General features: G+C 38.5%; 1 protein-coding gene across 2 annotated transcripts; it reads left to right on the top strand.

The window, feature by feature from the left end:
* Positions 1–23,730, top strand: PUM3 (pumilio RNA binding family member 3). Of its 2 annotated transcripts, none has more exons than XM_064403433.1 (18): positions 1–73; positions 280–386; positions 2,187–2,369; positions 3,923–4,058; positions 4,795–4,870; positions 5,583–5,676; positions 5,887–5,953; positions 6,462–6,636; positions 8,241–8,344; positions 8,816–8,894; positions 10,578–10,676; positions 11,744–11,797; positions 13,368–13,448; positions 15,369–15,511; positions 16,182–16,404; positions 17,438–17,525; positions 19,364–19,454; positions 23,478–23,730. In XM_064403433.1, exons 2-18 carry the CDS (start codon positions 290–292, stop codon positions 23,605–23,607), a joined length of 1,920 nt encoding a protein of 639 aa, XP_064259503.1. In that variant the 5' UTR covers positions 1–73; positions 280–289; the 3' UTR covers positions 23,608–23,730. The 2 variants fall into 2 exon arrangements, with proteins under 2 accessions (XP_064259503.1, XP_064259504.1); XM_064403434.1 differs by having other exon boundaries at positions 45–189.
* The last annotated feature ends 1,721 nt before the right edge of the window (positions 23,731–25,451 follow it).

Raw genomic sequence — 25,451 nt, 5'->3', positions numbered from 1 at the left:
GCAGCGCGGCGGCCAATGGGGAGCGGCGCCCGGCGTACGCAGCCGGCAGGCGCGGCCGGGCCGCACGTGTGCGGTGAGAGCGGCGGGCCGGGAGCGGGACAGAGGGACACAGCGGGACAGAGGGACACAGCGGGACAGCGGGCGTGCCGGGCCCAGCCTGCCTGCCTGCCTGCCTGTGCGCGGCCTCTGGTACCGTCCGCTGGGAGGGTTTGCTCAGCAGCAGGCGCGGGCCGTCCTTCCCTCCCGGGCCGCTAATGTTGTCTCTTGCTCCGTTTGCAGTGTTGCCGCCATGGAGAACATGGGTAAAAAGAAGTTCGTGGGGAAGGGTGGAAAAGGACCTCGTGGAAAAGCGCCGCACGGGAAAAGGAGATTTAAAAAAGATAATGGTAAGGAGGCGAAGGGTCGTCAGTAGGAGCCCTGACTAAATGGTTACGGTCGTGTACCGGCATGCTTGGAGTTCTGTGTTTTTATTCTCTCGGTACATGCATGCTTTGAAACGATTAGTTTGGCAGATTGTCTGCCTGGCGCTCAGTGAGACTTTGACAGTGTCTCCTCTCCTTTGAGATCCTCACAGAGGTGCTGATGAACTGAGGGCTGCAGGAGCAGTTGGTGAGGTAGGTTGAAAACCAGCTGGAGGGCTGGGTCCAGAGAGTGGTGTGCTCTTTGGAGACCACTGATTAGCAGTGGAGCCCAGGAGTGAGTACAAGGTCGAGTTAGTTCAGCAGCTTCATGGAGGACCTGGATGCTGGGGCACAGTGCAGCACCTTCTGGTTTACACACAACTGCAGGGAGTGTTAGATGCACCAGGTGGTCGTGCTGCCCTCCAGGGGGATGTCAGCAGGTCCCATGAGTGGGATGGCAGGAGCCTGGTGAAGTTCCTAGGAGCAACGGGCAAAGTCCTGCAGCTTTAAAGGGAACAGCTCCCTCATGCACTCAGATACTGGGGAGAGAGAGCCCAGGGGCTCCTGCTGTCAGAGCTGGACATGGACCAGCAGTGTGCTCTGGTGGCTAGCTGCATCCTGGGCTGCATTAGGAGGAGTGCTGGCAGCAGGCTGAGGGCTGTGTTCTTGCCCTCTCCTCAGCCCTGGTGAGGCTCCAGCTCTGGCTCTTCAGTGCAGTAGAGATATGGACATGCTGCAGAGAGCCCAGTGGAGGCTGCAAAGATGATGAAGGGACCAGGGCATCTCTTCTGGTAGGAAAGGCCGAGACATCTGGGTCAGTTCAGCCAGGCCCAGAGAGAAGACAAGGCTGAGGGAGATGTGCTCAGTGTGTACAGGTGTCTGAAGGGAGGGTTCAAAGACAGAGCCAGACTTTTTCTAGTAGTGCCCAGTGACAGGATCAGAGAACAGTGGCCACAAACTAAAACACAGACATTCCTTCTCAATATCAGGAAGACCTTTTTACTCTGGGAGTGACTGCACATGGGCACAGGCTGTTCCTGGAGATGGTGGAGTTTACCACATTGGAGATATCAAAAGCCACCCAGACGTGGGCTTGGGCAGCTGGTTTTGAGTGGCCTTGTGCGAGCAGGAGGGTTGGACCATTTGACTTTATGAGAGGTGGCTTCCAGCCACAGCCATTCTTTAACCCTGTCTTGCATTCAAAACTGTACTGTCTGTGAACCACTAATTTGCTGAAGTGCTTTAAGCAGGTTGCATTGAAAGCCCTTCATCTCTGTTTGATTCACCTAAAATACTCTCTGTTAAAAAGTTCAATTTGATAACCTTTTGATTCTAGATTCTAGACTTGACGTTGCTGCATTAAGACAAAATTATCTGAGATGTGAAGCCAGATGGGAACCTGCTGTGGGTTAGGATTGAGAAGACGCCTTTTGCTGCTGCCAGATGATGTTGAAACAGTTCTGATCATGAACTATGAAAAGTTTGGGGATTTGGGATTGATGAGTTTAATGTCGGGGATGGTGAAATTGTTAATATGGAATAATCCTTTTTGTGCCTGAGCTGTTACATTGCTGCCCAGAAGATAATGCTTGGACAGAACTTCCCTAGAGAAAACACACACCCAAGGGCTGCAGTGAAAACTCCAGCTTTGAGAAGCACATAAGAATTTTTGTTAAACACAGAATTGTTGTTAGAAAGTAGTCTAATTCTCGTTACAGTAATTTTTTTTTTTAAGCAACAGTAGCTATAGGATAGCATTTTAATTTCTTTTGTGTTGGTTAATAGATTCAGGTCCACCAAAGAAAGTCTTTAAAAAAGGAGATGAGGAAGGAAAGCCTAAATCCATTTCCAAGAAATTTGTTAAAGGACAGATAAGACCTGGAAAAGCTACTGTCAAACAATTCAAGAATGAACAGCAACCATTAAAGTTTGCAAAGAAAAGAAAACTCCAGGATGGTGAAGAGGGAGGTGAGCAGATTTTTAAGCCTGGCTATCCAGGGAAACCAGGTTTTGGGAAACACCACTGTTTATCTAGATTTTCCTCTTTCTGTCTGCCATTCTAAATTGGCTGAATAACTCCAGGTTTACTTCCTGTTTAATCTTTGCTGTGGGAAAAATTACTTCACTTTACTAAGCTTGAGGCTTAGTCAAGTCAAGAAAATCAGCAGTTTGGAGTTTTCTTGGAAGTCAAAAGTAAGACACAGTAGCAAATTTTGAGATTGTCATAACATCCTAAAGTTCTGTTTATTTTAATGGCAGTGTTGAGTGGTCATGTAGAAACTGGCAGTTGTTACACATGATTTGCAAATGCAGGGCTTTTGTAAAAGTACTTGCTATAAGCTTTGGAACAGAAATTCATGAAACAAAGTTGATTATCCTTTACATTTTTTACTTTCTGTGGTCCAGACTATCTGGTCACATGCTCTAAGAGAAAAAAAAAAAGCATAATGGGTGTTAACACTGCTTTTATGTTTTACAGCTTTTTTTCTTTCTGGTGTTTATGCAGAAAAACTAAATAGTTGTCTGGTTTTATCATATTTAAATGGACTTATTTTTCAAATTAATTTCTTTTGCTTGAGGTCTTCATCTTGTCCCATCCTCTCCTCTAAAGTAAAGCTCTACTGGGGCAGTTAATCAGTGTTGTAAAATGAGAAGTGGGATTTTAAATGAGGGGTTCTGAAGTTCTGCAGAAATATGTCATTTGTTTGAAGGACAGTAGACTATGTTGAGTATTTTATTCTGTTCTTGCATGTTTGCAGAATGGCTTCACATGGAATATACACTAGATGTCTGAAATTTAATGACAGAAGAATGGTTTTATTAGGCTGCTTTAAAAAAAAGGAAACCCACAGCAAACATTTAAATGTTGTTCAAAAGAGTAAATGAAAGCCTCTGTGTATTGCACTACTCTCAAAGTATTACAAGTTTTTCTTGTCACTGTTGCTTTGGAACAGTGATATAAAAATCAATATTATTTGTAAAAAGAAAAGCATGGGTTTTTGAATTGGTAAAACAGTTAAGTGCATGCTGCTAAACACCAGTGAACAGTGCTTTAAGCTCTACACATTTAGGTGATGTCTTTAATTCATAATTTGTGACTTTTTTTTTTATTTTATAGAGTTTTCAGATATTTATCTTTGAGTTAGGGTTCTCCTTTTTAGAGAGGGGAAAGGTATGCATGAATTACCAGTAAATTAAAATGGGAGAATTATTGGGGCAGCCATAGCTGCTAAATACATCTTCAGTCAATTTTCAAGCTATTAAGGGATTTGTGATGCATCCTGTGACAGTTTTGAGGAAAATTAATTGTTTGCCTTGTTTTCCCAGTAGTCTAGATCACTAGCTTAGCATACTTATCCAAGATTTATGGTTTCATGTTGGCTAGCTGGGTAACTGCAGGCAAAGGTCCTGAATTGTTAGTAATTCAAGTCATAGAACTGCCGCAGTTTAGACTGGTAAATTATTCTATTGCTGCTCTTTTATTTATTGACTGTAGAAAATATATTTATTTTTGTCCTAAGGGTCAGATTCTAAGAAGCCAAATTGGAATGACTTCAAAAAGAAAAGGAAAGAGTTAAAGCAAACCAGACAAATTAATGATAAAAGTAATTATGACATCATTGTAAAAGCTAAACAAGTATGGGAATGCGTGAGAAGGTAATGACTTCTTTTCTTCCACTCTGTTGACTTCTAGTCATAAATTGCCAGAATATAATCTTTCTCATCTTGCAATTATATAAAACTGTATTTCTAAACTGAATGTCTTTGAGTCAACAGTAACATTGCATGCAATTTTATACGGAGGTCAAACAGAGTATTCCTAGGAATGTCTGGATTTAACTTGTATTTTCGACTAAAATTTTTAAATTTGTGAATAATTGCTTAAGAAATTGTGGGGTGTTTTGGGGTTTTTTTAGCCCTGAAATACAGAGCACGCACAATTCACCCTGATCCTGCAGTATGATTACTGTATGAGTTTTATGTGAAGGTTCATTGTCTCTGTCTGAGGGTGTAATTCTAGAACTAGTGCCCCATGTCAGCAAAAAAAGTTCATTTTGCTTGTCCTGAGTGTTTGTGCTTTGCATGCTTACGGATTTTTGGACCTGTAAACAGCTCTGACTGTTAATTTGAGTTTATGTTTAAAGAAGTATTTTTTCTCAAAAAAGAATAAAGTTAAAGTGTGGAATTCTCTTCTGATTTCCATGAACTGAAACAGCTTAATCACATCTCTGTACAGGGTTAATGAATGGCAGTATAAATTTGCATTGTCAGAAGCCAATCTGGTTTTATTTGTATTGTGTTGCTTCTTAATTTATATATATAAGTGAATCATACTGCAAAAAAGCTGCTTCCTCAATTAGAATTGTTTTAGTAGATTTTTTTTTGCTTGTAGGAAGAAATGCGATAAGGAGAAACGAGAAAAGCTGATGAATGAACTGCAGAAGCTTCTTCGTGGGAAAATTAAAAACGTAAGAAAAAACAAATGGCATAGTGCACAAATTCACAAATTCTTCTTTAATGAATGGTGAAACTGTGAGTAAAGAGAATAAAAACAGGGCTGGAAGACTGCATTTAGCACCTGTGTTTCAGGACAGTAGTCCTGGGATGCTTTGTGGTTAGCTGGCTGCTGTAAAAGGCTGCCAAGTAGCTTTAGTCCTGTGAAGTTTGATGTTAGCTGGAGATCAGGAGCTCAGAGGTTTGATTAGTCACAGCTGTTGCTTTGCAGTTTTCTAGGGAAGTTAGTGTCCTCATGCTTAATCATACTAAACAGTCTTTCTGCTTTATTCTTGAAATACATAAATCTGCCACAAAGAGCATGTTGAGCTTTTCATATTCAGTGCTGAAGTGGAACTGTTTCATCATACTTACTCTGAAATTATGAAGAAGAGGAACAAAATGGAAATACCATTTAGTGGTTTTATTTCAGTATAAAAAACCTTAATGCTTGTCCTTAATTGTCAGCAGCTGTTGTCTGTATATTCTTTGATAGAGTACTTGTGAAAGGGTAAAAATCCATAGTCCAAAGTCTTGGTTTGTTATAAGTAGGTAACTGCTTTTCTAATTTTATAATTGGCATTACATGTGGCATGACACTATACCAGAGAGCACATACATAAAAATAATTGTGGTACATACTGCCTTTTGAATGGCTTAGAGTAACAGAATATCTCTGTCCTTTAGTTGGCGTTTGCACACGATTCAACCCGGGTGATCCAGTGCTTTATTCAGTATGGTAATGAGAAGCAAAGGCAAGAGACATTTGAAGAACTGAAAGGTATTTTCATTTTACTTACAGGCTTCTGTATTGTGGTTAGGGAGGATTTTAACAAGTCATGTTGTTTTCTCTTGAATATTTTTACCTTTTTTTCTGAACTGATGCATCATTTCTAGTGAACTCTTCATACTTATTTAAATAATGACTTATAATTTCATGGAGTTAATGTAGTGAAAAATAAACCAGCTGAATGTTTTTCCCTTCTTCTAGATAGCCTAATAGAGTTGAGCAAGTCAAAATATTCCAGAAATATTGTGAAGAAGTTTCTTATGTATGGGTGAGTATCAAGTGTATTTGCTCATCAGTGTTGTTTCATTTCCAGTGTGAATGCTGCTTCTTAATCTATAGTGGTGAGCATGAATAAAAAATATATCTCTGGCAACATCTTTTTAATATTATGGAGTAAAGGCAGGGGGGTGCAAGAAATAAAGGTAATGCTGTACATGACAAGGAAAACATGACCAAAAATAAGGTTAGATTTATTGTCAGAGTTGATGTCTGCTGTATATAAAACACTGGCTTTTAAAAATTTTCTTTGCTAAGCATTTCAGTATGGCATTTGTTATTCTCTAAAATTTGTTCACTGTTGACTTTCCCTCAAAATGCCTTACAATTTTTCCACATTCCTGGCTTTCTTTACAATAAGGCTGATTCACATTCATGAATTTCATGGTTTCTGTGATAAAACTTACTACATAAATGTGTTTCTAAAAGTAAAACTATCAGTAGGTATACTTATCTCTAGAAGTTTTAACTCTTGCTATTTGTATTTCCCTGTAAAAAAGGACAAAAGCACAAGTTGCAGAAATAATAAAAAGTTTTAAAGGCCACGTGAAAAAAATGCTCCGTCATGCCGAAGCATCTGCTGTGGTGGAATATGCATATAATGACAAAGCCATTCTGGAGCAGAGGAATATGCTGACAGAAGAACTATATGGGAACACTTTCCAGGTTTACAAGGTGGTATTTCAATACTTTGTAGTTTAAGATAGTTTAGCCCATAAGGTGGTGTGTTCGTAATGCCTTACCTATCTCACCTACTATTTTTTTTTGATTATGTTTCTTTCTGTCAGCTGTCCAAAGGTAGTCTAGTTTAGCATGTTTAAATGTAATGATTACTTGCTCATTTCTAGTTTAGATGAGATTGTTGTGGGTTGTTTTAGTTCGAACTATGTAAAATGTGCTATGTTCATGTATGAGCTTGCTCTGCTCGTCAAAGACGGTTTGTTCTTACATAGTTTCAGTTCTCATGTCTAGGCTGATATCATCCTTGCTGAGGTAAGATGTAGGCATAATTCTTCATTAATACTGTTGATGACTCTTGTGTCAGAGCTATCTTACATCTTGTGAACACTGAGTGTGGGCAGAATGGGCCAGTATCCACATACAGTGTTCCATTTAGGCTTATATTTTTCTCTTTGTTTCCTTTTCCCGTGAAGACTGTAGGACTTGAGTCCAAACTCCACTGAAATCTAGGTCTATGGTAGATCCTCAGCAGGCAGTTGGAGTATTCTTAAAAACTACAACCTCCATTCTTTTGAATTCTGTTTTTAATTTTTGGTGACTTGTAAAGTTGGTATCCATTAGGGTTAGGAATTTTGCTACAAAGTACAGAACTGTTTTACACCATTACTAATTCCACTCTAATTACTTTTTCACCTGTTCACTTATACCAAAGATTTCTGTTAGAACTGTCTTAAGAAATTAACAGCTCATTTCTGAGCCTGTATTTTCTTGACAGGTTATTGTAAGTTTTAGTTAGGCATTTTGCAACACTGAGTAGTAGAGACGTATATTTGTTGGGCTGTAATTTGTACTGAGAGTCAAACAGCCTATGAAATGAAGTGCACTGTTAGCTTCCATCATTCTGATATTTTTGGCATAACTGCTTTAAGTAGCCATACATTGTGGTGCAAAACCAAGATTCAGCAAAATGTAGGTCTGTAAAATATTGCAGTGCAGTCTTTAAAAAGTAGCAGGGATGGTTTAAAAAATATTTCTTCTAATTGTCTATCCAGTCAGTCTTCTAACAGCAGATTATTTTAAGAGTTACCAGTGTAATTCTTTTGTTAAGATACCAGGAAGTACTTCTGTGTGTAAGGTACATGGTATATATTCTCCCCCTCTGCTGTTCCTGACCTGGAATTTCCTGGGCCTTTGTTAGCTTCTCAGTTCATTAACTTGTTGTGTTGCCTTCTGATGTGTGCCTAATGCAGGATTTCTGCTTAGCCCAGCAGCACCTTAACACAATGCCAGTTTTATGTATTTTGTCTTGTATCTGGCATGAAGAGCTGATGTAACTGGCAAAAAGCAGCTCAGGCTATAGAAGGGGATTTTGTTTGCTAATGAGGAATATTTAATTTGTAGAAACTGAAGTTTACAGCTTCTGACATACTCAGAAAAGGTAGCTTTTTATTTTTAAAATCGTAAAATTTGTTAGTTTTGCAGGAAATTCATTTTGTTTTTGATATTCCTGAACTTGATTAAAAAATGTCTAAGCATTGTAATTTTCTATGAACTCTGATTCTTACTGGTACGATTAAACCTCTGTGCATTCGTTTCAGACACCGGCTGTCCCAACTCTGGATAAAGTGATAGAAGCTCAACCTGAAAAGAGAGAGGCCATCTTGGATGAAATGAAGCAGATTCTTACACCAATGGCACAAAAGTAAGGACAAAAATCAGCTGAAGGTGTGACAATCTAGCAGAAATCTGTTTCTGACAACTGGTATATTTGTAAGTTCAGATGACAGTGGTAGTGATACTCTTTTAAATTGTTACGTTCCTGTGCTGAATAGTCTATGATTTTGTCCCAGGTGTCATAATGAGCATCTTCCCTTAATTTTGAACTCTCCTTCTGTGAGTTATAGCATCTTCTGTCCCAGTCAGACCATTGGTAGAAATGTTACACTATGATATATTAGATATGCTTCTCCAGTGAAGAAAATACAGTCTATAATTTGTAATTTGTCCTAGAATCTTCCACACACTGTAAATGTTAAACACCTGAATCCAAAATGACTGTATGTTTTTTGCTCATCATGCTGCCTAACTTTTTAAAATACAAATGAGGTATTGCTAACATAATTTAAAATGATTGTGGGAAGCTTGTTGCTTATTTTCATCTATTCAAATACAGAGAGGCGGTGATAAAGCACTCACTGGTACATAAAGTATTTTTGGACTTTTTCACTTACGCTCTTCCGAAACAAAGATCTGTAAGTATCTTTATTTTGCTTTTTATCTTCTTTTGCCTTTCTGTGAAATGCTTTTTATCTTCTCGTGAAAATGTTGCAAGTTAACTAGACAAAAATACACATATTTCATTAATAGAGTTCTACACATCTGGTGATTCTAGATAGATGATGAAGAGTAGTGTTGTACAGAGATTTATAGCCACAGTGAACTTTCACAAGTGTTTGTGATACATGAATTTTTTTTAAAAAGTGAGATGACTTTGATGTTTCTTCTTTTCCTGATAAATGACCCTTCTCCATAGGTGGAGAATATAATTAAAGTGAGGACCATTGCTTGCAGTAGTTTAGCTTTCCAGGGTGTAGTTTCTTAACAACTTGCAGTGATTATCCAAAAGTCTCTTGACCAAAATACAATGGGATTGGCCCTTCTGTCAGCAACCAAAACTTTCTTTGCTATATCTGTATTAAATTACAGGTTTAAGATTATGTCAGACATTCTTGTATTCAGGCCTAAATCTGTCTGTGTGATGTGACATGGTTTAAGCTGGTATCCTGTTTGACTTTACCTGTCTTCAGGGTGTGTCCATCAGCCTCACGTGGTTCTGCAGCTCAGAACCATCTCACTTCATGTCAGGCAGAGCCTTCTAAATTTGCTGTCTCTTGCTTCTTTCTGCCAGACTGGACTCCTGAATACTTCTTTGTTACTGTTAATAAACCCAAAGCTAAGGGTAGGGAAGTGGACTATTTGGGGCCTATTCTGAGTCCAAATCTTCTGAGCCTAGAACATTCCTGTGCATGGTTTTATGTAATGCTATGTCTGAGAATGCTTTTGGATTTACAAGCTTGTGTGAATCAGGGGAATAAGGTCATATCTCCTCGCTTGGCTTTCTGTGCAAATGTACTAGTATATAGACATGCCCTTTGGGGTTTGGAAACCCCTTCTGCAGATCTCTTCCTACCTGTGCTTATGGGCAGTGACACAAACTGTATTGTGACTGAGCAGTTTGTAAATAATTGGTAAAATGCTTGGAGCCTTTGACTAGAGAGCAAGAAGAACTAGGGATTGAAAGAGGCATAGATAGGAGGTGCATTTCAAGGAAATCTATTAGATAGTAACAGAAATAATATTTAGTAACCCAAGAGGGTGTAATTTGATTTGCTTTGATTTTTTTCTTTGGCCGATGATATTGTCAGCTTCAGAAAACTTCATTCCTTTGATGTGAAGACAAAACTTTTGGCTGTGTCTTGTAATATCTGATTTATAACATAACCTGCTGCTTAAATTACTTGAGTTCTTCTTACTTTCTGGCTTATACTCTGTATGTGTGAATATGCATCAGCTTCAAAGATTTCTTCCTAAATTAATGGTTGTCTTTTTCTCTTAATTTTTGTCTCAGTTCTGAGCACCCTTTCTTGAATTTTTTGTAGTAGGACAGCTGACAAGCTTCCATACAGTTGTAATTTCATGGCATGATTATGATGAACAGTGTAATTTTAAAGAAAGCTTGTGTCATTTACAATCTTTTGGATTCCTGTTGAGGCAGTTTTTCATAGATCCGTGAAATGAGAGTGGGTCTGTAGAGCCAGTGGTGGATTGTAGAGCAGTATTGTATGGGCAGACAGAATAATTCTTTCTTGCCCACCTGCCTTGAGTTCCTCAAGCCTCTTCTTGATCTTTTTGCTTTATCACCTTTTCTTCCTCAGGAAATGATAGAAGCTGTCAGAGAGGCTGTCATCTACCTGGCACACACGCACGATGGAGCCCGAGTAGCGATGCACTGTTTATGGCATGGCACTCCCAAGGTAATGTTTGGTTTTCCTCTACTTAGTTCTCTCTGACTGCCCATGTGGGTCCTTCTACTTGTGCACATTTTCAGGCAATTTAGAATTTGAGAGTGAGGTTGACAACTGGCCCATCTTTATCTGTTGGCAAACTTAAGCTGTGCTTTTTGTGAATCAAATGCTTTCATTAGAACTTCTATAGCAGAAGCACCTCCTTTTATTTTTAGCAGAGGTTTTGACAGTGACACATGGAGTAATTTTTCTACTGTAAGGCTATTGGAATTTCATTTATCCCATGGATTTCTTAATATAAGTGAAATTGACAATAGGGAGAGGATAGTAAAGAGGTTATAATGTGAAGCCATGTTTGGCTTTGGAATGCAAAGACTTGCAAAATATTACAGAAAGTGTGGTTTAGTTTCATCAGCTGATACAGTATCCAGGACTTCTTTTGGTCTAATACATGTAATACATCTTGGAAATACTGTAATGCCTCCTATATTTTTCTATATTAAAAAATAAAAAAGATGACTTATTAAAATATTCCTTTTGTTAAAGAATGCAGAAAAAAATTAAGTTCCTAGGCGTAGTGAGGCATCTAAAGAGACTGAGCAGTGATTCCAAGAGCCAAAATACAGGAAGGGAACTTCCTGACAAAATATTCTTGCCTAGTAATAGGGGTTTAAACCAAGCTAGAGTTTCAAGTTCTGTTGAATATGTTTCTTTCCAAATGAAGATATGAAATGCATTCTTCTTTAATTAATGGACAAAATATAGGTGAACATATGTGATGGTTTGGAGTTTTTTGTTTGCTGTGGTTTTTTCCAAGTTTTTTTGACATGTCCCATTGGTGATCTGGACTTGTAAATATACCGCAGGATTTCTCTGGGATCAAGTCACAATTTAACTTTAACTTTCCATACTGGTTCTGAGTGTAAACTAATAGAATGTGTGTGAGTCTTTAGTAGATGCCTTTGCCTTAGAAAGCACATGTAAGATTATCTTTTTGAAAGGTGTAAATAGCAGTTCAGTTACTCAGAATCACTGGTATTCTAGCTCATTTGAGTTTCCTCTTTTCTTTTGGATAGGACAGAAAAGTCATTGTGAAAACTATGAAGACATATGTTGAAAAAATAGCAACGGTGAGTGTTCATTAACCGTTTATTTAATAGTGTCTGAAACTAGTGATTTGATAGAGGCTAGCTAGAATATTCTTTGGTACTGGGAACAATAAAAAGACTGGTTAATAAAACCAGTCTTAAAATAGCAGTGATGTATGAGATTATTAAAAATAATTGAACTGTATGAAATATTTAGAGGCACACCAAGAAGCTTCATTGTGAGCACTACATGTAGTAGTATGCTTCATTATAGCTGAGTTCATTATTATTCCTCAGTTTTCTTTCTACTTTTTATTTTGTTGATCCCAACTTTGTACCGCATCTTCATGCAGCTCATTGGTTAATTCTCCTTGGCTGGGAGCAAAACAGCCTGCATAAAGAGGAGGGAGAAAAATCAAGGTATGGTGGAGATGTCATTGAAAAGGCTCTCTGAACATGTGTATTTCTTAGAAGATGCTCAATATTTTTTTCAAGTCACGAAGCTTTGAAATACATTGGCATACAATGGAAGGAAGTGTGTTTTATTTTTTAATGAATAACATGTGTTTGGTGTCTGCAGCATCAGCAGAGTAACAGTTGAAACCAGGTTTCATGGAGTTGGGCAAAACCATAGCTTTAAAGAAGAGCTTTTAAAATTTCCCTTCCTGGTTGCTATGAGTTTTTTTTTATTTGCTAATACTTATTGTGGTCTCAACCAGTGACATTCAAGCATTTTGATCACATCCTGGGCATGTATCCACAATGTATATATTTATGTATAAATCACATGCCTTTACTACTATAATAGTGTACATTGTAATAGAAATAGAAAATTTGAAAGGGTGAGATAATGATAAAATAACCAGAGGCTATTTTATTTTCATTAATGGTTCCAAAAATATTTCCTTTCTGCACCACAATGGATTGTCTTGTGCAACCCACTTTGAGGGCCACCACAGGGTGTAGGTAATGTTTCTCTCTGTAATTTTCCACTAGAATAAATGAATTGTTTCATTTTATAAATTAGGTATTATATGGAAATATGAGACAGTCGGTAAATAATAACTGACACAACATTGGAACACAGAAGATCTGGTTTCACTTCGATGTACAGCCTCACTGACATACAAGTGAATTGGTTTGTGCTCCTTTGAGTGTACTGGAGACTTGATCTCCTGCAATGCAATAAAAACTGTATGGCTCATTGTAGAGATATGTTTTCCAAAAACATTGTATGTGACTTGGTTCACTTCTGAGCAAATCAATAATAGAAATAAAGTCTGTATGTAATGTTGCTGTAGGGAAAATACTATGATTTCAAAAGTTAATAATACAGTAGGATTAGCTTAATAGCTTGAATGTGATAAAACAGTATATCTACTTGAAACGGAAGATTTACCTTTGTTTTAACAACATATATCTCTTAACAAGACTTGCTTTTGGAGAGAAACCTAAATGTTGGACTTCTCTCATTCTGTGACAGTAGTCAGAATTTGCTTGTGCTTCATGTTGTGTTATGTTTGAGACAAACCCTCAGAAATCCTTATTTTAAGTCAATTAGCATATTCATAAAAAATGACTGCATGTGGTTTCTGATGTCTCATCTTTGCAGGGTGAATTTTCTCATTTGGTCTTGCTGGCAGCATTTGATTGCATTGATGACACTAAACTTGTGAAGCAGTTAATTATATCAGTAAGTAATTGAATTTCTCCTAAAATAGTATATTAAATAGTGTCAGTATGTTTGTCAGTGTATAGGAGGATGAGAGTAGGAATCCATCTGTTTTTTTTGACTGTTTAAATACTTCTCATCTTTTCTGTTTCATTATATTTATGTATCATGATTAGTTTTTTCCTAGCAGACCTTAGCACTTCCAGACATCATTTTAATTCTTTATTTGAATTATTTTTTAATCTAGGTTCAGTACTTGCTGAAATTTTCCCCTTTAGTACACATTCATTCTGGATAAGGGGTGACTGGAGTCTCTTTAAAGTCAATGCGTTTTATCATAGAAGTTTGAGCTCTACTAGTATTTCTAGAGATGGAGTAGGTGGAAAACTTCAGAATTATGATGGTGTCTTATTGATTTTACAAGCAAAACTACTTGCATCTCTCAGCAGAGAAATTCACATTGATGTACGTGTTGTAATCTCCCTGCAGTAGTACTCATGCTGTAGCTGTAAGGGCTGATGGGTTTAAGGGAAGTGGCAGGGAGATAAAGCTGAGGCAAATCTTCTGTGTGTGGAGATGGAGTATGAGGAGAAAGTGGTTCTGATGAGGCTTGTTTTGCAAAGTAGGAACAATTCTTCCCTTGTGCAACTTGGTGTAGGGTGCAATTGGGATTTTTTACCCTATCACAGGGATTTGGCCCTTAGACTGTGCCCGTCTAATGGGTCTGGAGTGATGAAAAGACCCTCTCTAATGGGTCTTCATGTAGAGGTGGCTTTTGTTACTCAAGGATTTCAGCTGTGATTGCAGCTGGGTTTGGTTCCCACAGCCAGGTCTGGAATGTAACAACTTCTGGGAAAGGTCTAAGGGAGTAAGTTCTGACATATCTGAGCTGTCCTAATATGAGATATTTGACCTTTTCCTGTACTGGGTAACAAGCACTCTGCTTTCTGGAGAGTTTATTAGTACAGGTATAATGCTTTAATTGAGCTTCCAAGATGTCATTTAATTACAGAATCATCTAAGATCAAGAATTAATCCATTATCAAAGGTAATGGAATGTTTAATGTTTTATCCTACGACATCAGTCCAGACAGCAAATGGAGAACATAACGTGGCCTTCGCAAATACACAATTGGCCCATCAGGGCTTATGTGTGGTCAGGAATGGGGAAGGGATGTCAGGAAGAGGAAAAAGAATCTTGTAATCAAAACCAGCTCTTCATATAGTCAGTGAAAACTAGTAGCAGATGATGAGGTGGGGGCATCTTAAAATCAAGCACTGGAGCTTGATTTCTTTAGAGAAAACTCATCTTTAAAATTATTTCAAAGAGCAGTTATACTTCAGAGTTACCTTATAGAGATCATTCTGTCCATAAAAAAATCTAGCTTTAGGAAGATAAAAAAAAAAAACCTAGTAAAACTTGAGAGGGAGAAAAAGCAAGGGGGTTTTTGTAGGTTGGTTTTTTTTTGTTTGGGTTTTTTTTTTTTTTTTTTTTTTGGGGGGGGGGTGGGGTGTTTTTGTTGGTTTGGATTTTTTTTGGTAATATTACGAAATTCGTAATTTGTCTGGGTTGGCAGTATGGCTGAGAATTAGTAGGTAAAGGAGGGTGGTTCTAAGCTCTTTAAATCCTCTGAAGGAAAGTCTCTTCTTATCATCATCTCTCAGGTCCACAGAATCTCAGTCGTGGACCAAAGTCTGTGGTGCTTTGAACTTTCATGTGTGATTGGAATTGCACACTGAGCGCTTGGCATGTGTAAGGACTCAGGCAGATTACAGCACAAAATTCCTCTCTTTCATGAGGACTCCAAAAAGACGGAGACGTTACCAACAAGAGATAGCATGTCTCTGTCATTTAGAGTTTCTTCTGGTACTTTTTCACAGTTCTGATACTGATAGTGACTAAGAACTGTTATTTCATTAATGTTTTGTTTACTCCCACAGGAAATAAAGGCTTCTTTGCCTGATATAATAAACAACAAATATGGAAAGAAGGTCTTGTTGTACTTGCTAAGTCCTAGAGATCCTGCGCATTTTGTTCCAGAAATCATCACACTTCTGAAACAGGGAGATGGAAATGCCTATAGGTAACTCAGATGTGAAGGTTACATGTTTTTTTCTTAAGAGTCCAGAAGAAGTCATGCAACTTGTTGTCATTATTTAATTTCAACTTTGCTTCTTAATAAATCTAAGTAATGTAAATATAAATAAATAATACATGTTTGCCCCTTTTGTAAAAGGCAAATACTGTGATATATTTTGCGTGTAAGCTCATGTATCAAATCAGTGTAGAATAAAATCTGTAATATGCATTAGTGGTGCTTTGGGTAGCATAAAAGTATATCTCAAAATCTAGCAATAAGAATGGAAATTGTGAATTTGATTTCAGTCTGGTATTGACACTGATGCTTACCAGCTTTCCAAGATGGAGCAGTTCTAGATGACTAGTAAGCTGTGTAAAAATACATTGCCATAGTTGAGATAACAAAATGAAAAGAAATAATAAATGTAACTTACAAGAAAAAATTCAGAGGTTTTGAGGCAGTCAGCTTTAAACACGTTTTCACTCCATGCGTTCTTAAATTCTGTGTCCAACATGCGTTTAATTGTACATGAAACAGAGGGAAAAATAATGCCTGTATTTGAATCTAGCAGTAATTTAAATGTCTGAAATAGCACATACATTCTGAAATTTCTTGTTGCTTGATGTGCATACAGTGCAAATCTTCTGCAGTAATGTGCTGTCTCTTTCATCAGTAAGAAGAATACTGAACTCCGTCGCCATGAACTCCTGGAGGCCATTTCCTCGCCTTTGCTAGAATATTTGCAAGAACATACCCAAGAAGTAGTGATAGACAAAGCTACTTTTGTCTTGGTTGCTGATATTTTAAGAACAGCCCTTGGTGATATCCAGCCTGCACTAGATGCAATTGCTAAGTTAGCAGCAGAAGAGCTGGTTCCAGGGGGCCGTGATGGACAGGTAATGTACAGAAGACAAGGTGCTGAGATCCTGCAGATCTTCTGCATTACTAAAATGAAGTCTGGTCTTGATTTCCTTTATGTAAATCATCAGTGTGCTGCCCTGATAGCACTTGCACATTAGATACGATCCAGCTTTCTGACTTGTGAATTCATAGTTTATTATTAGTGCATCTGGAGAGATGGTGGCTTGAGCCAGCATTTCATATGAGTTGTGGGGCAAAGTGCTTCATATCTTCAATCTTCAGAACTGCTTTAAATGCTTAGTGGGAAAGCTGCTAACAAGCATGTTACACAGTCTAATATTATCACTGTGCAGTCAAGCACTTAGCAAAGTTTTATAGGTCATTGGACTGTTTACATGGAGAGGGACAGGATCTCTTACCTTTCAGGTGTGCATATCTCCATGCCAGGAAAGATCTTAGATAAGAGCTGTTTGTATTCACATTATGACCTTCTCTTCAAAGAGTTCCCCTCCCCTACTTTGTTAAACTCAGTCAGATATGTGATAGAGTAGAAAACAAAAAAAAAAATACAGTGTATGCTGTAGTTAAGGTAGATATCTCCAGATTTCCATAGTTGTGGTGTTTTAGCTATGTGTTTTGCATTCTTTGATACACGTTCTATGAAATTTTAATGTGAACTATACTTGTTTTCTGTGACTTTCTGTGAACCATACTTTAGTTGGTTTTCAAGTGTGGAAATATGAGAGGTCCAGAAGTTCTGGCAGAGACAGTTAGACCAGGAAGTTCTCTTTATTAAGAATGAAGTCCTTGGAAGGGTGGATGAAATGTTGGTTGATGTACTGAAAATTAAATGTTGCAGGGAGTAAGAGTTTAAATAGTCAATTTAAATAGTAACCAATAACTTACATCAAACTTGTTAATATCAGCATAGGCCATGACTCAGTGAATCAGTGTGATAGCAGAATGAATAAATCAAGCAGAAATATTTATGCCAGACATGTAACTGAATTTTGAACCTACATCACTAAATAATTTTGTTTTGGTTTGGTTTGTCTATTCCCCTTAAAGCTCCACATTGCAGAACATCCGGCAGGCCATCTAGTTTTGAAATGGTTAATAGAGCAAGATGAAAAAATGAAGGAGAGTGGAAAAGAAGGTATGTTGGAAATACAGCTTTATTTTCTCAGATAAGATAGTTGCAGTTATTTCTTTGAGTATACTAGTATATGGAAAATATAACGTTACTGTTTCTGTCTTTTTGCTGTTGTGAGCTGCTATACAAACAGAACACCAAGGATATGTTTGCTTTTTTTTGCAATGCAAGTAGTAGTTGGGTTTCTTTTCTCAGTGCATTAATGCGTATTTGGGGTGGAGTTCATTTCTGTGCTTAAAATGTCTTCATAGCTTTGCTAAATTACTTAGTAGTTTAAGGATAATAATAGAAACAGTGAAGTCTTTCTTATAGGAGCCCCTTTTTCATTAGTGCTTGTAAGCCAAGCTGTAATCTTGAGTGCTCATTAGTGCTGCTGGGTTAATGCTTTGTAACTGTTACTAAAATAATTTGTGCACAAAAATAGGACATCTTTGCTAGTTTATGTTCCATAAGGCAGATATTGGGCACAGATGTTCTCATCTTAATTTAGCTTTTAAACTTATGTTATTATGTAACTATAAAATCTGTGTGTATCACTCTATCCTAATAGTGATTACTTTTTCTCATACAAAAAAACTCAAAAAATGAAAGCACATGGTTGGCAAAGTGTAATCTGAGGGAACTTCTCTGTAATAGTTTTTTTTCTATGTAGAATTATCAGATCTTGTTAAACTTTTTATTTCCTTTCCTCTTGCTACATTCAGGTAGCCAGTATTTCCTTTAAAAATTTTAGTTCTGTTGTATTAAATGTTTCTGAAAGTAGGCTGTTTTCCCACTTCTCAAGCAGATCATTGAAAATGTCCAAAGGAAGACTTTTGTGAGTGTCTTTCAGAGATTTGCCTATCTGAAATGATGATTGTAATCTGGATTTATTTCAGTAAAAATTGTAAAATTTCCATTTTAATCACACGCTGTTCCCTTTGGTTTCCTCCAAAAAGTATCATTCAGAATTGCTGTTCTGAGTTTATTAAATTGTTATTAAACCCCAAACAAATTGCTATCACAAGGAGATAGTTGTATAAAGTTGTATAAAACCTAACCTGTCTTCTGGTGGAATTAGGATCTAAAGAGACAGTGAAAAATAGCTTCAGTGCTTGGAGGCTGGTGTTGGGGTTGGGTGGGGTTTTTTGCATTGTTTACTGTAAGTTTGCTCAGCAGGCTAAGTTGTAAGAGCAGTTTCCATGCAGTTCAGTTCTTCAAATTCAGCTGGGGCCTTGAAGTCAGCCTAGGTTAATGTAATGAGTCTGAAGTCAAACTTAGGCTTTCAAAGCCACCAAAGAAATAGAGCCCTGGAACATCAGTATAGCTAAAAAAGACAAAAGTTTTTGCATCAGTAAAGGATTAGCTCTGAATTTTTAATTAACTTCTGTTCAAATTATTTTCCTTCAGTTGTAGAGTCAGATGCTTAAAAATGTAGCATTTTTCAACAGAGGTGTTTATGTATTTAATATATTGCATACCATGATCTGTTCAACCAGAATGATTCTGTGATTCTTGCTGGGTTCTCTCTTTGGACTGGATGCCTGCTCTAAGATATTTATAGCCCTTTACACACTATTTTAAAAAATGAACAAGTTTGTGTACTTTATAATAGTAAACTGTCACACAGTGCTGCTGTTGTCTAACAAATTCCATGCAGTACTTGGAAGCAGTCCAATATTTATAAAGGTCTGCATTGCAGTGAACAGTCAATTATTTTAGGGGGCAGAACTTTGTGAATACTTGGTGGGTACTAAAACTATTTGATGAAATCAAAACTACAGAGAACTTTAAACAGGCTTCTTTGTAGAAAGATATTGTCTCATTTTTTCCTTTCCCTGCTTTTTTCTCACATTTTGCAGTTTGCTTTGGAAGAACGTTGGTGGAACATGTTGGTATCGAGAATCTGAAGACCTGGGCAGAAGTAAATCGAGGTGCCATTATTCTTTGTTGGTAAGTATGGTGCATGACTACTTCTGATAAGATTACATTTTTAATGTCTTGAACAGCTGAGAGAGCATCATTTGAAATTTCTACCAACAAAAGGACATTCAGTGTGTGCTATCTTGAATGCATCTGGCAAGTCTGGAACGAAATAGGGGTTAGAAAGATTCATATCAGAGTTTCCATAGGTTATTCCTTGAGTTTCATCTTTTCTAGTACTAGGAAGCAGCTCAGTATCACAAAATCTGAAGATTAAAAACAAAACTATTTTTAAAGTTGTGCCTACCCTGTCTTATTTTACAAGCACAAAACTCAAAAGAGCAGTCCACAAATAGCTACATTAAAATAGTTAACTTTAGAATACCTTGGACTGGTGGCAGCATACAAAAATCTGGAAATTGTTTTGTTTTGTTTGTTGATGCCTCAATTGCAAAGCCTAAGAAGTTCTCACACTGAAGCAGAGAAGTGTTTGGAAGAGACCATACATAAGAATGGACAGTGCAAAGGCCTATGATGAGCTAACTGGCTCACGAATTTGAAGCAGTGAACCATGCAGCTGGTGAAAACAAAAGCACCCTACAGGGATCAGATTAAGATTAACATTTTGTTTTATCAAGAGCGAACTCACTGCTTTCACTTTGTACCTACCTGTCAGTATCAGGTCATAGAAACCCAAGGTTTTGTCCTATAACCTGAAGTGTGTGGTCTGTGCTCTGGAACTTGTATATCAGCCTTGCCCTTCTGGTGCCTCATAAAGACTTTCACTGAACCAAATTCAGCAAACAATTCAAACAGACAACATTAAGTCCCTTGATCTCTTTTTTCTGCTCCACTTTTCTCTCTCCTAAAGTTATTTTAGATTCCTCGCTCTTTGCTTTCCATCTCTGCTCCTTATCAGTTTTTGAGTAGGGCTACTTTGATGTTCGTGCTCTTTTGCAAGGTGAATCAAAAGCCATTTTCACTTCTGCTAGCTAATCTGAGTTTAGTTCTAACTTTTTTTAGTCCTTGTTACTCAGATCACTAGTGAGAGGAACTGGTAGTAGAGGAGTAGTTGCAATCCAGATACAAAACCAGTTCACACAACATCTTACTAGTCATTTGTATGTAGCTGTTAAGATTGTTCAGCTGCCAAAATGGTAATGTTCTTTCTTTGCCTCTCATAACAGGCCTTTAGAATTCAACAAATGCACCTAATGCCTTTAAGTTATCTGATCCTGTGCACAGATGTTCATTGAAGTTTTGTTAGAAAGGCTTATTCACTGACACTATATTAATGCTTGGACGTTTTTCCTTTAAGTCAAAGCTGAACAGATTCATTTAACATGTGATGTTGCTGGTGTATGTACTAAGCTGTTGGGATTGTCCAAATAAAGTTGTAAAGTGAATTAACATTTTTTTCCCCCCATATTTAACACTTTAATAACTGTTTGTGATCACTGTGACAATAGTCTTTTAATAGAGATTGAAGACTTAGAGATAAAACAGGAAACTGATAATTGAGCTTTAAAAAAACTGGCACAGGCGTTTGTATTTTGAGGAAAAATCTGTGAGGAATGGCAGTCTTTTTCCGTCTCTGCTATTACTCATGTCACTACAGGTGGAGCCTTGAGAAATGTCCTTTGTTACCAAATGGGGGAATCTTACCTCCCAGGCTGGCAGTATTTTCACCCATAATGAAACTTAACTAACAGGAACGAGAGAAAAAAGTATATTGTAGGACTGTTTGTTGTAAGTTTGATGGAATTTTTTTGGTAGTCTTTGGTTTATTTCACTTAAATCTAAATTCTTTCTAGAGTGATCTTCTCTTGATGACTTTTTAGGCATGATGTCCTTTTGTTTAGGCAGCTGAGAGTGCACAAACATAATCATCTCCTGTTCCATTTCATGTCACACTTGTGTACCTCACTATCACGTAGCAATTAATCACATTTTTGTTTAACTGCATGCACTGAAGTCAAGAGACTGCCTAAATTGTACAGAAGTGATTAATTTAGTCTGGTGTTTAGTAACAGCAGGGTATTTTTTAACATAAAGTAATGGCTGAGTTTTTAAAAACCTTTTAATTTAAAAAAAACAGATACTTCTTGTCGTGGTTTGACACTGACCAAATGCCAGGCACCCATGAAAGCTGCTCGCTCACCCTCCCCTACCACAGCTGGGCAGAGGAGAGAAAAAAAAATTATCAAAGGGCTCATGAGTTAAGATAAGGGCTGGGCAAAAACACTCCAAGTGCAAAACAGGTTTAACTTAAAGGTTGAAAGTGAATTTATTACTAACAGAATCAGCAGAGGATAATGAGGAGTAAAATAAGCCCTTGAAAAAAAAAACCACTTTTTTCTCCTCCAACCCCTCCTTTCCACAGACAGCGCAGGGAGGGAGACAGCATGTGAGGGTTTGGTCAGTTCATCACCCAAGGCTTTCTTCTGCTGCTCTGGGAGAGGAGCCCTTCCCCTGTGTGGCTGTGGGGTCCCTCCCACAGGACACAGTTCTCTGTGAACTTCCCTGGTGTAGGTCCACTCTCATGAGCAGCAGTCCTCCCAAAACTGCTGCAGCATGGGTCACTCTTCCATGGTGTGCAGTCCTCCCAGGACAGGCTGCTCCAGCCTGGAAGCAGGGCCCCCTCTCTCCATAGAGTCTCCCACTGGACCACAGCCTCCTCCAGGCATCCACCCACTCCAGCATGGGCAGCTCCCCCACGGGCTGTGGGTGGATCTCTGCATCCCCCTGGATCCCCATGGGCTGCAGGGGCACAGCTGCTTCAGCCTGGTCTCACCACGGCCTGCAGAGGAATCTCAGCTCTGGTACCTGGAGCACCTCCTGCCCTCCTTCTACACTGACCTTGGTGTTGCTGTGTTGTTTCCCTCGCATGTTCTCACCTGCTCCTGTTCTCTGGGTAGAAAAAAACTGTGTATCTACTTTGTTTTGAATTTCTTCCTTAAATATATGATCACAGAGGCGTTACCAACATCTCTCATTAGTCCAGTTTTGGCCAGCAGCATGTCCATCATCAAAACCATCAGGGATTGCTCTGCCAGACATGATGGAAGCTTCTGCAGCTTCTCACGGGAACCACTTTTGTGGCACCCCCAGCTACCAAAAACCAGGCCATGTAAAACAAACAAACTTCTTTTGTCATAAAGAATCTCAAATGTTCAGACAGAGGTAATTTTCAGACAATGCTAGCTCCACCTAAAGCCATGATTGATTTTTGTTTTGTTGTTGGCTTTCAGAAGCCATCTGTCACATATGTGCAGATCTGAAACTCAGAATTACTCAGTGAGTCCATTTGAAAATTTTTGGCTATCTAGTCCTTTGAGCTTGTCATTTATAAGCAATGCATGTATGATAGATGCACTTCACTGCATCCAGTTTTAGGATCCACATTACAAGAAAGGCACCAACAACTGGAGTGAATTCAATGGAGGGTGACTGGCGTAGACTTGGGCTGGGTCCCTGGGCTTGGGAGGAGAGGCTATGTGGCCAAGTCTGTTTCAGCTGGGAAAAGGGGCAGCTTTGAGCTCCTGAGAGCATGTCTGGCACCAAGGGGATGGATAGAGAGCTGGTCCCTTCACAGCAATGTATGGGTAGAGAGCAAGAGGCAGTGGCACAAGCTTAAACACAAGAGGCTTAGGCTGGAGATAAGGAAAAACCTTTTCCCTATGAGGATGGTGCAGCAGTGGGGCTGGGGCCCAGGGAGTTCTGGCTGTTGCCAGCCTGGCAGCTTTGAAGCCCAGACTGGGTGAAACCCAGAACAACCTGGTCTGACTCAATATTTGAACGTGCATTGAATAGGGGTCAGTAGTTTCTTGCAGGCTGATTTATCCTTTGTTGGCTGTGTTCTGACTAGGTGTTTCATATTTTATGGAATGTTTTACATTGTTTTTATAGTATATATAGCCAGATGATAGTGTACAGCTTGAACTATATTCTTCTTAAATAGTTATTGTTTCCCATCATGGACATTTTCTGTTTCTATAACCTAACCTGCATGCTGACCATTGATATCCTTCATTTTTTTCCTATGTCTTGCAGCCTTCTCCGAAGCACTGATGAAAACGTGGCAAACACAGTCAAAAAAGGACTGAAAAAGCTCATCCCAAAGCTGAAGCAGAATAAACATGTAAAAGGAATAGAAGCACTACTGGAGAAATTGACTTCGTAGTGTAAATGAACCTAAAATAATTATTTACATCATTGCAGTCAACTGAGATTTGGTAAGATTTTGTACCATGGTTGTTTTACGAAGCAGTGTATGCATTTATATATTAAATAATTTCTAAAACAACTTGTCATTGTACTCATTCTTTTGTGCACAATAGAACATTGTCCTCAGAGATTGAAATCTGAAGATTTAAGAGCTAATGGAAACTTCTGAACATGTAATCAGGGCGTTCAATCTTTCCTGATAACTTGCACAAAAATGTTTTAAGTGTTGTTAACGTTTGCATGTAACGTGTCACGGTTACCGTAGAAACACAAGCATCTGTTCTGGGCATACTGTATTTGAGCAACTGTATTTGTTTTAATCCCCTTCCCTCCTGGTTTCCTTAAAAAAAAGAAAAAACCAGACCAACCAGAAGGACTTCTTAAGTCCCATTCTTACCCTGTGATGGAGGCTATCCTCCCTAGGAACTAACAAGAATAGAATGAAAATAGTGTCTTTGACTTTTTTCAGAGAAGACCCTGAAGGAACAGCTGACTGTTCCAATGGATCATAGTTTGCTTTCATTCACATCTAACTACACTCTTTTAAGCCCTAATGAACCCAAGGGATTTGGAGGGATTTTTGGGTTTTTTTTTGGTAAGGGGGGAGGGTGAATTCACTTCCACATGATACCAAATTGGTATCAATTTTTCCTATACCTTATTTTGATTTAGAAAAATGAAGCCAATATTTTATTTTCTCCATTTAGGAAAAAATCCAAAACTTCCTTCATAAGGCATTCAAAGAACACCCACCCTGCTGGTGCTCAGGGCTGTGCTGATAGACTGATCCAAGCACTGAACCAGATTGATTAAATCTCCAGCTGTAGGAGTCGCTCTTTACTGTTACTTAGCTTGACAAGATGTGGCTCCATTAGTAATAGCAGATACTTAGGTACTGCTTCTCCTAAGATAGCAGCTTCTTCAATGTGAAGTACAGTGCAACTGCCAGTGGTTGGTTGCCAGTGGTTAAGTAAACTAGCTTAAATTCCCATGTTTAACATTCTTGAAATCAGTCTAAACTACTGTGTTTACTGACAGAGGTCGTTATGGTCCACCACTAGTCCTGCACTCCATTGGTAACTGCAGTGCTCAGCACACACCACAACCAGATTACCCAGTGTTAGACTCAGACTTGAATGCATAGCATGAGGTAGAAGACTGGTCCTGATGTTAAAGCACACAATCAAACCATCAGATTAATGTAAGCACACATTCTCACATGGCTGTTTGCTATCCAGTTTATCAGCAGCTTCTCTAGTTATGACTGAATTTCATTGCTCCCATATGTCTGTGTCAGGTTCTGAACATTATATTGCCCTCAGTAACCTGAACAAAGGGGATTTTTTTTGCCTTCCCTGTTTTGCTCTACCACTAACTGGAGCTACAAAGTTGATCAAGGAATTGGAGCGTCTTTCCAATGGGGAAATGCTGGGGAAACTGGACCTGCTCACCCTTGAAATGACTTGAGTAAGGACCTCATAAATGTCTGTAAGTGTCCAAAGGGAGGGTGCCAGGAGGATGGATCCAGGCTCTTCTTGGTGCTGAGCAATAGGACAAGAGTCAGAGTGGAAACTGATGCATAGAAGTTCCACCAGAACATGAGGAAGAAGTTTTTTGTCCAGTGGAACAGGTTGCTCAGAGAGGTTGTGGAGTCTCCTTTCACTGAGGGTATTCCACAGATGTCTGGGCACAATCCTGTGCTATGTGCTGTAGATGACCTTGAGCTGGAGGGTTGGATCAAATGACTCACTGTGGTCCCTTCCAAACTGATTTGTTTTGTGATTCTGTACTGTAATTATT

This window comes from Passer domesticus, chromosome Z (genome assembly GCF_036417665.1).
Source record: "Passer domesticus isolate bPasDom1 chromosome Z, bPasDom1.hap1, whole genome shotgun sequence".
Taxonomy (NCBI): Eukaryota; Metazoa; Chordata; class Aves; order Passeriformes; family Passeridae; genus Passer; species Passer domesticus.
This window is presented reverse-complemented; position numbering and strand designations above follow the sequence as displayed.

Coding starts and splice junctions, on each gene's coding strand:
- PUM3 (XM_064403433.1), top strand. CDS start 290: ATGGAGAACATGGGTAAAAAGAAGTTCGTGGGGAAGGGTGGAAAAGGA. Junction 387..2,186: donor GAGATTTAAAAAAGATAATG/GTAAGGAGGCGA, acceptor GTTGGTTAATAG/ATTCAGGTCCACCAAAGAAA. Junction 5,954..6,461: donor AAGAAGTTTCTTATGTATGG/GTGAGTATCAAG, acceptor CCTGTAAAAAAG/GACAAAAGCACAAGTTGCAG.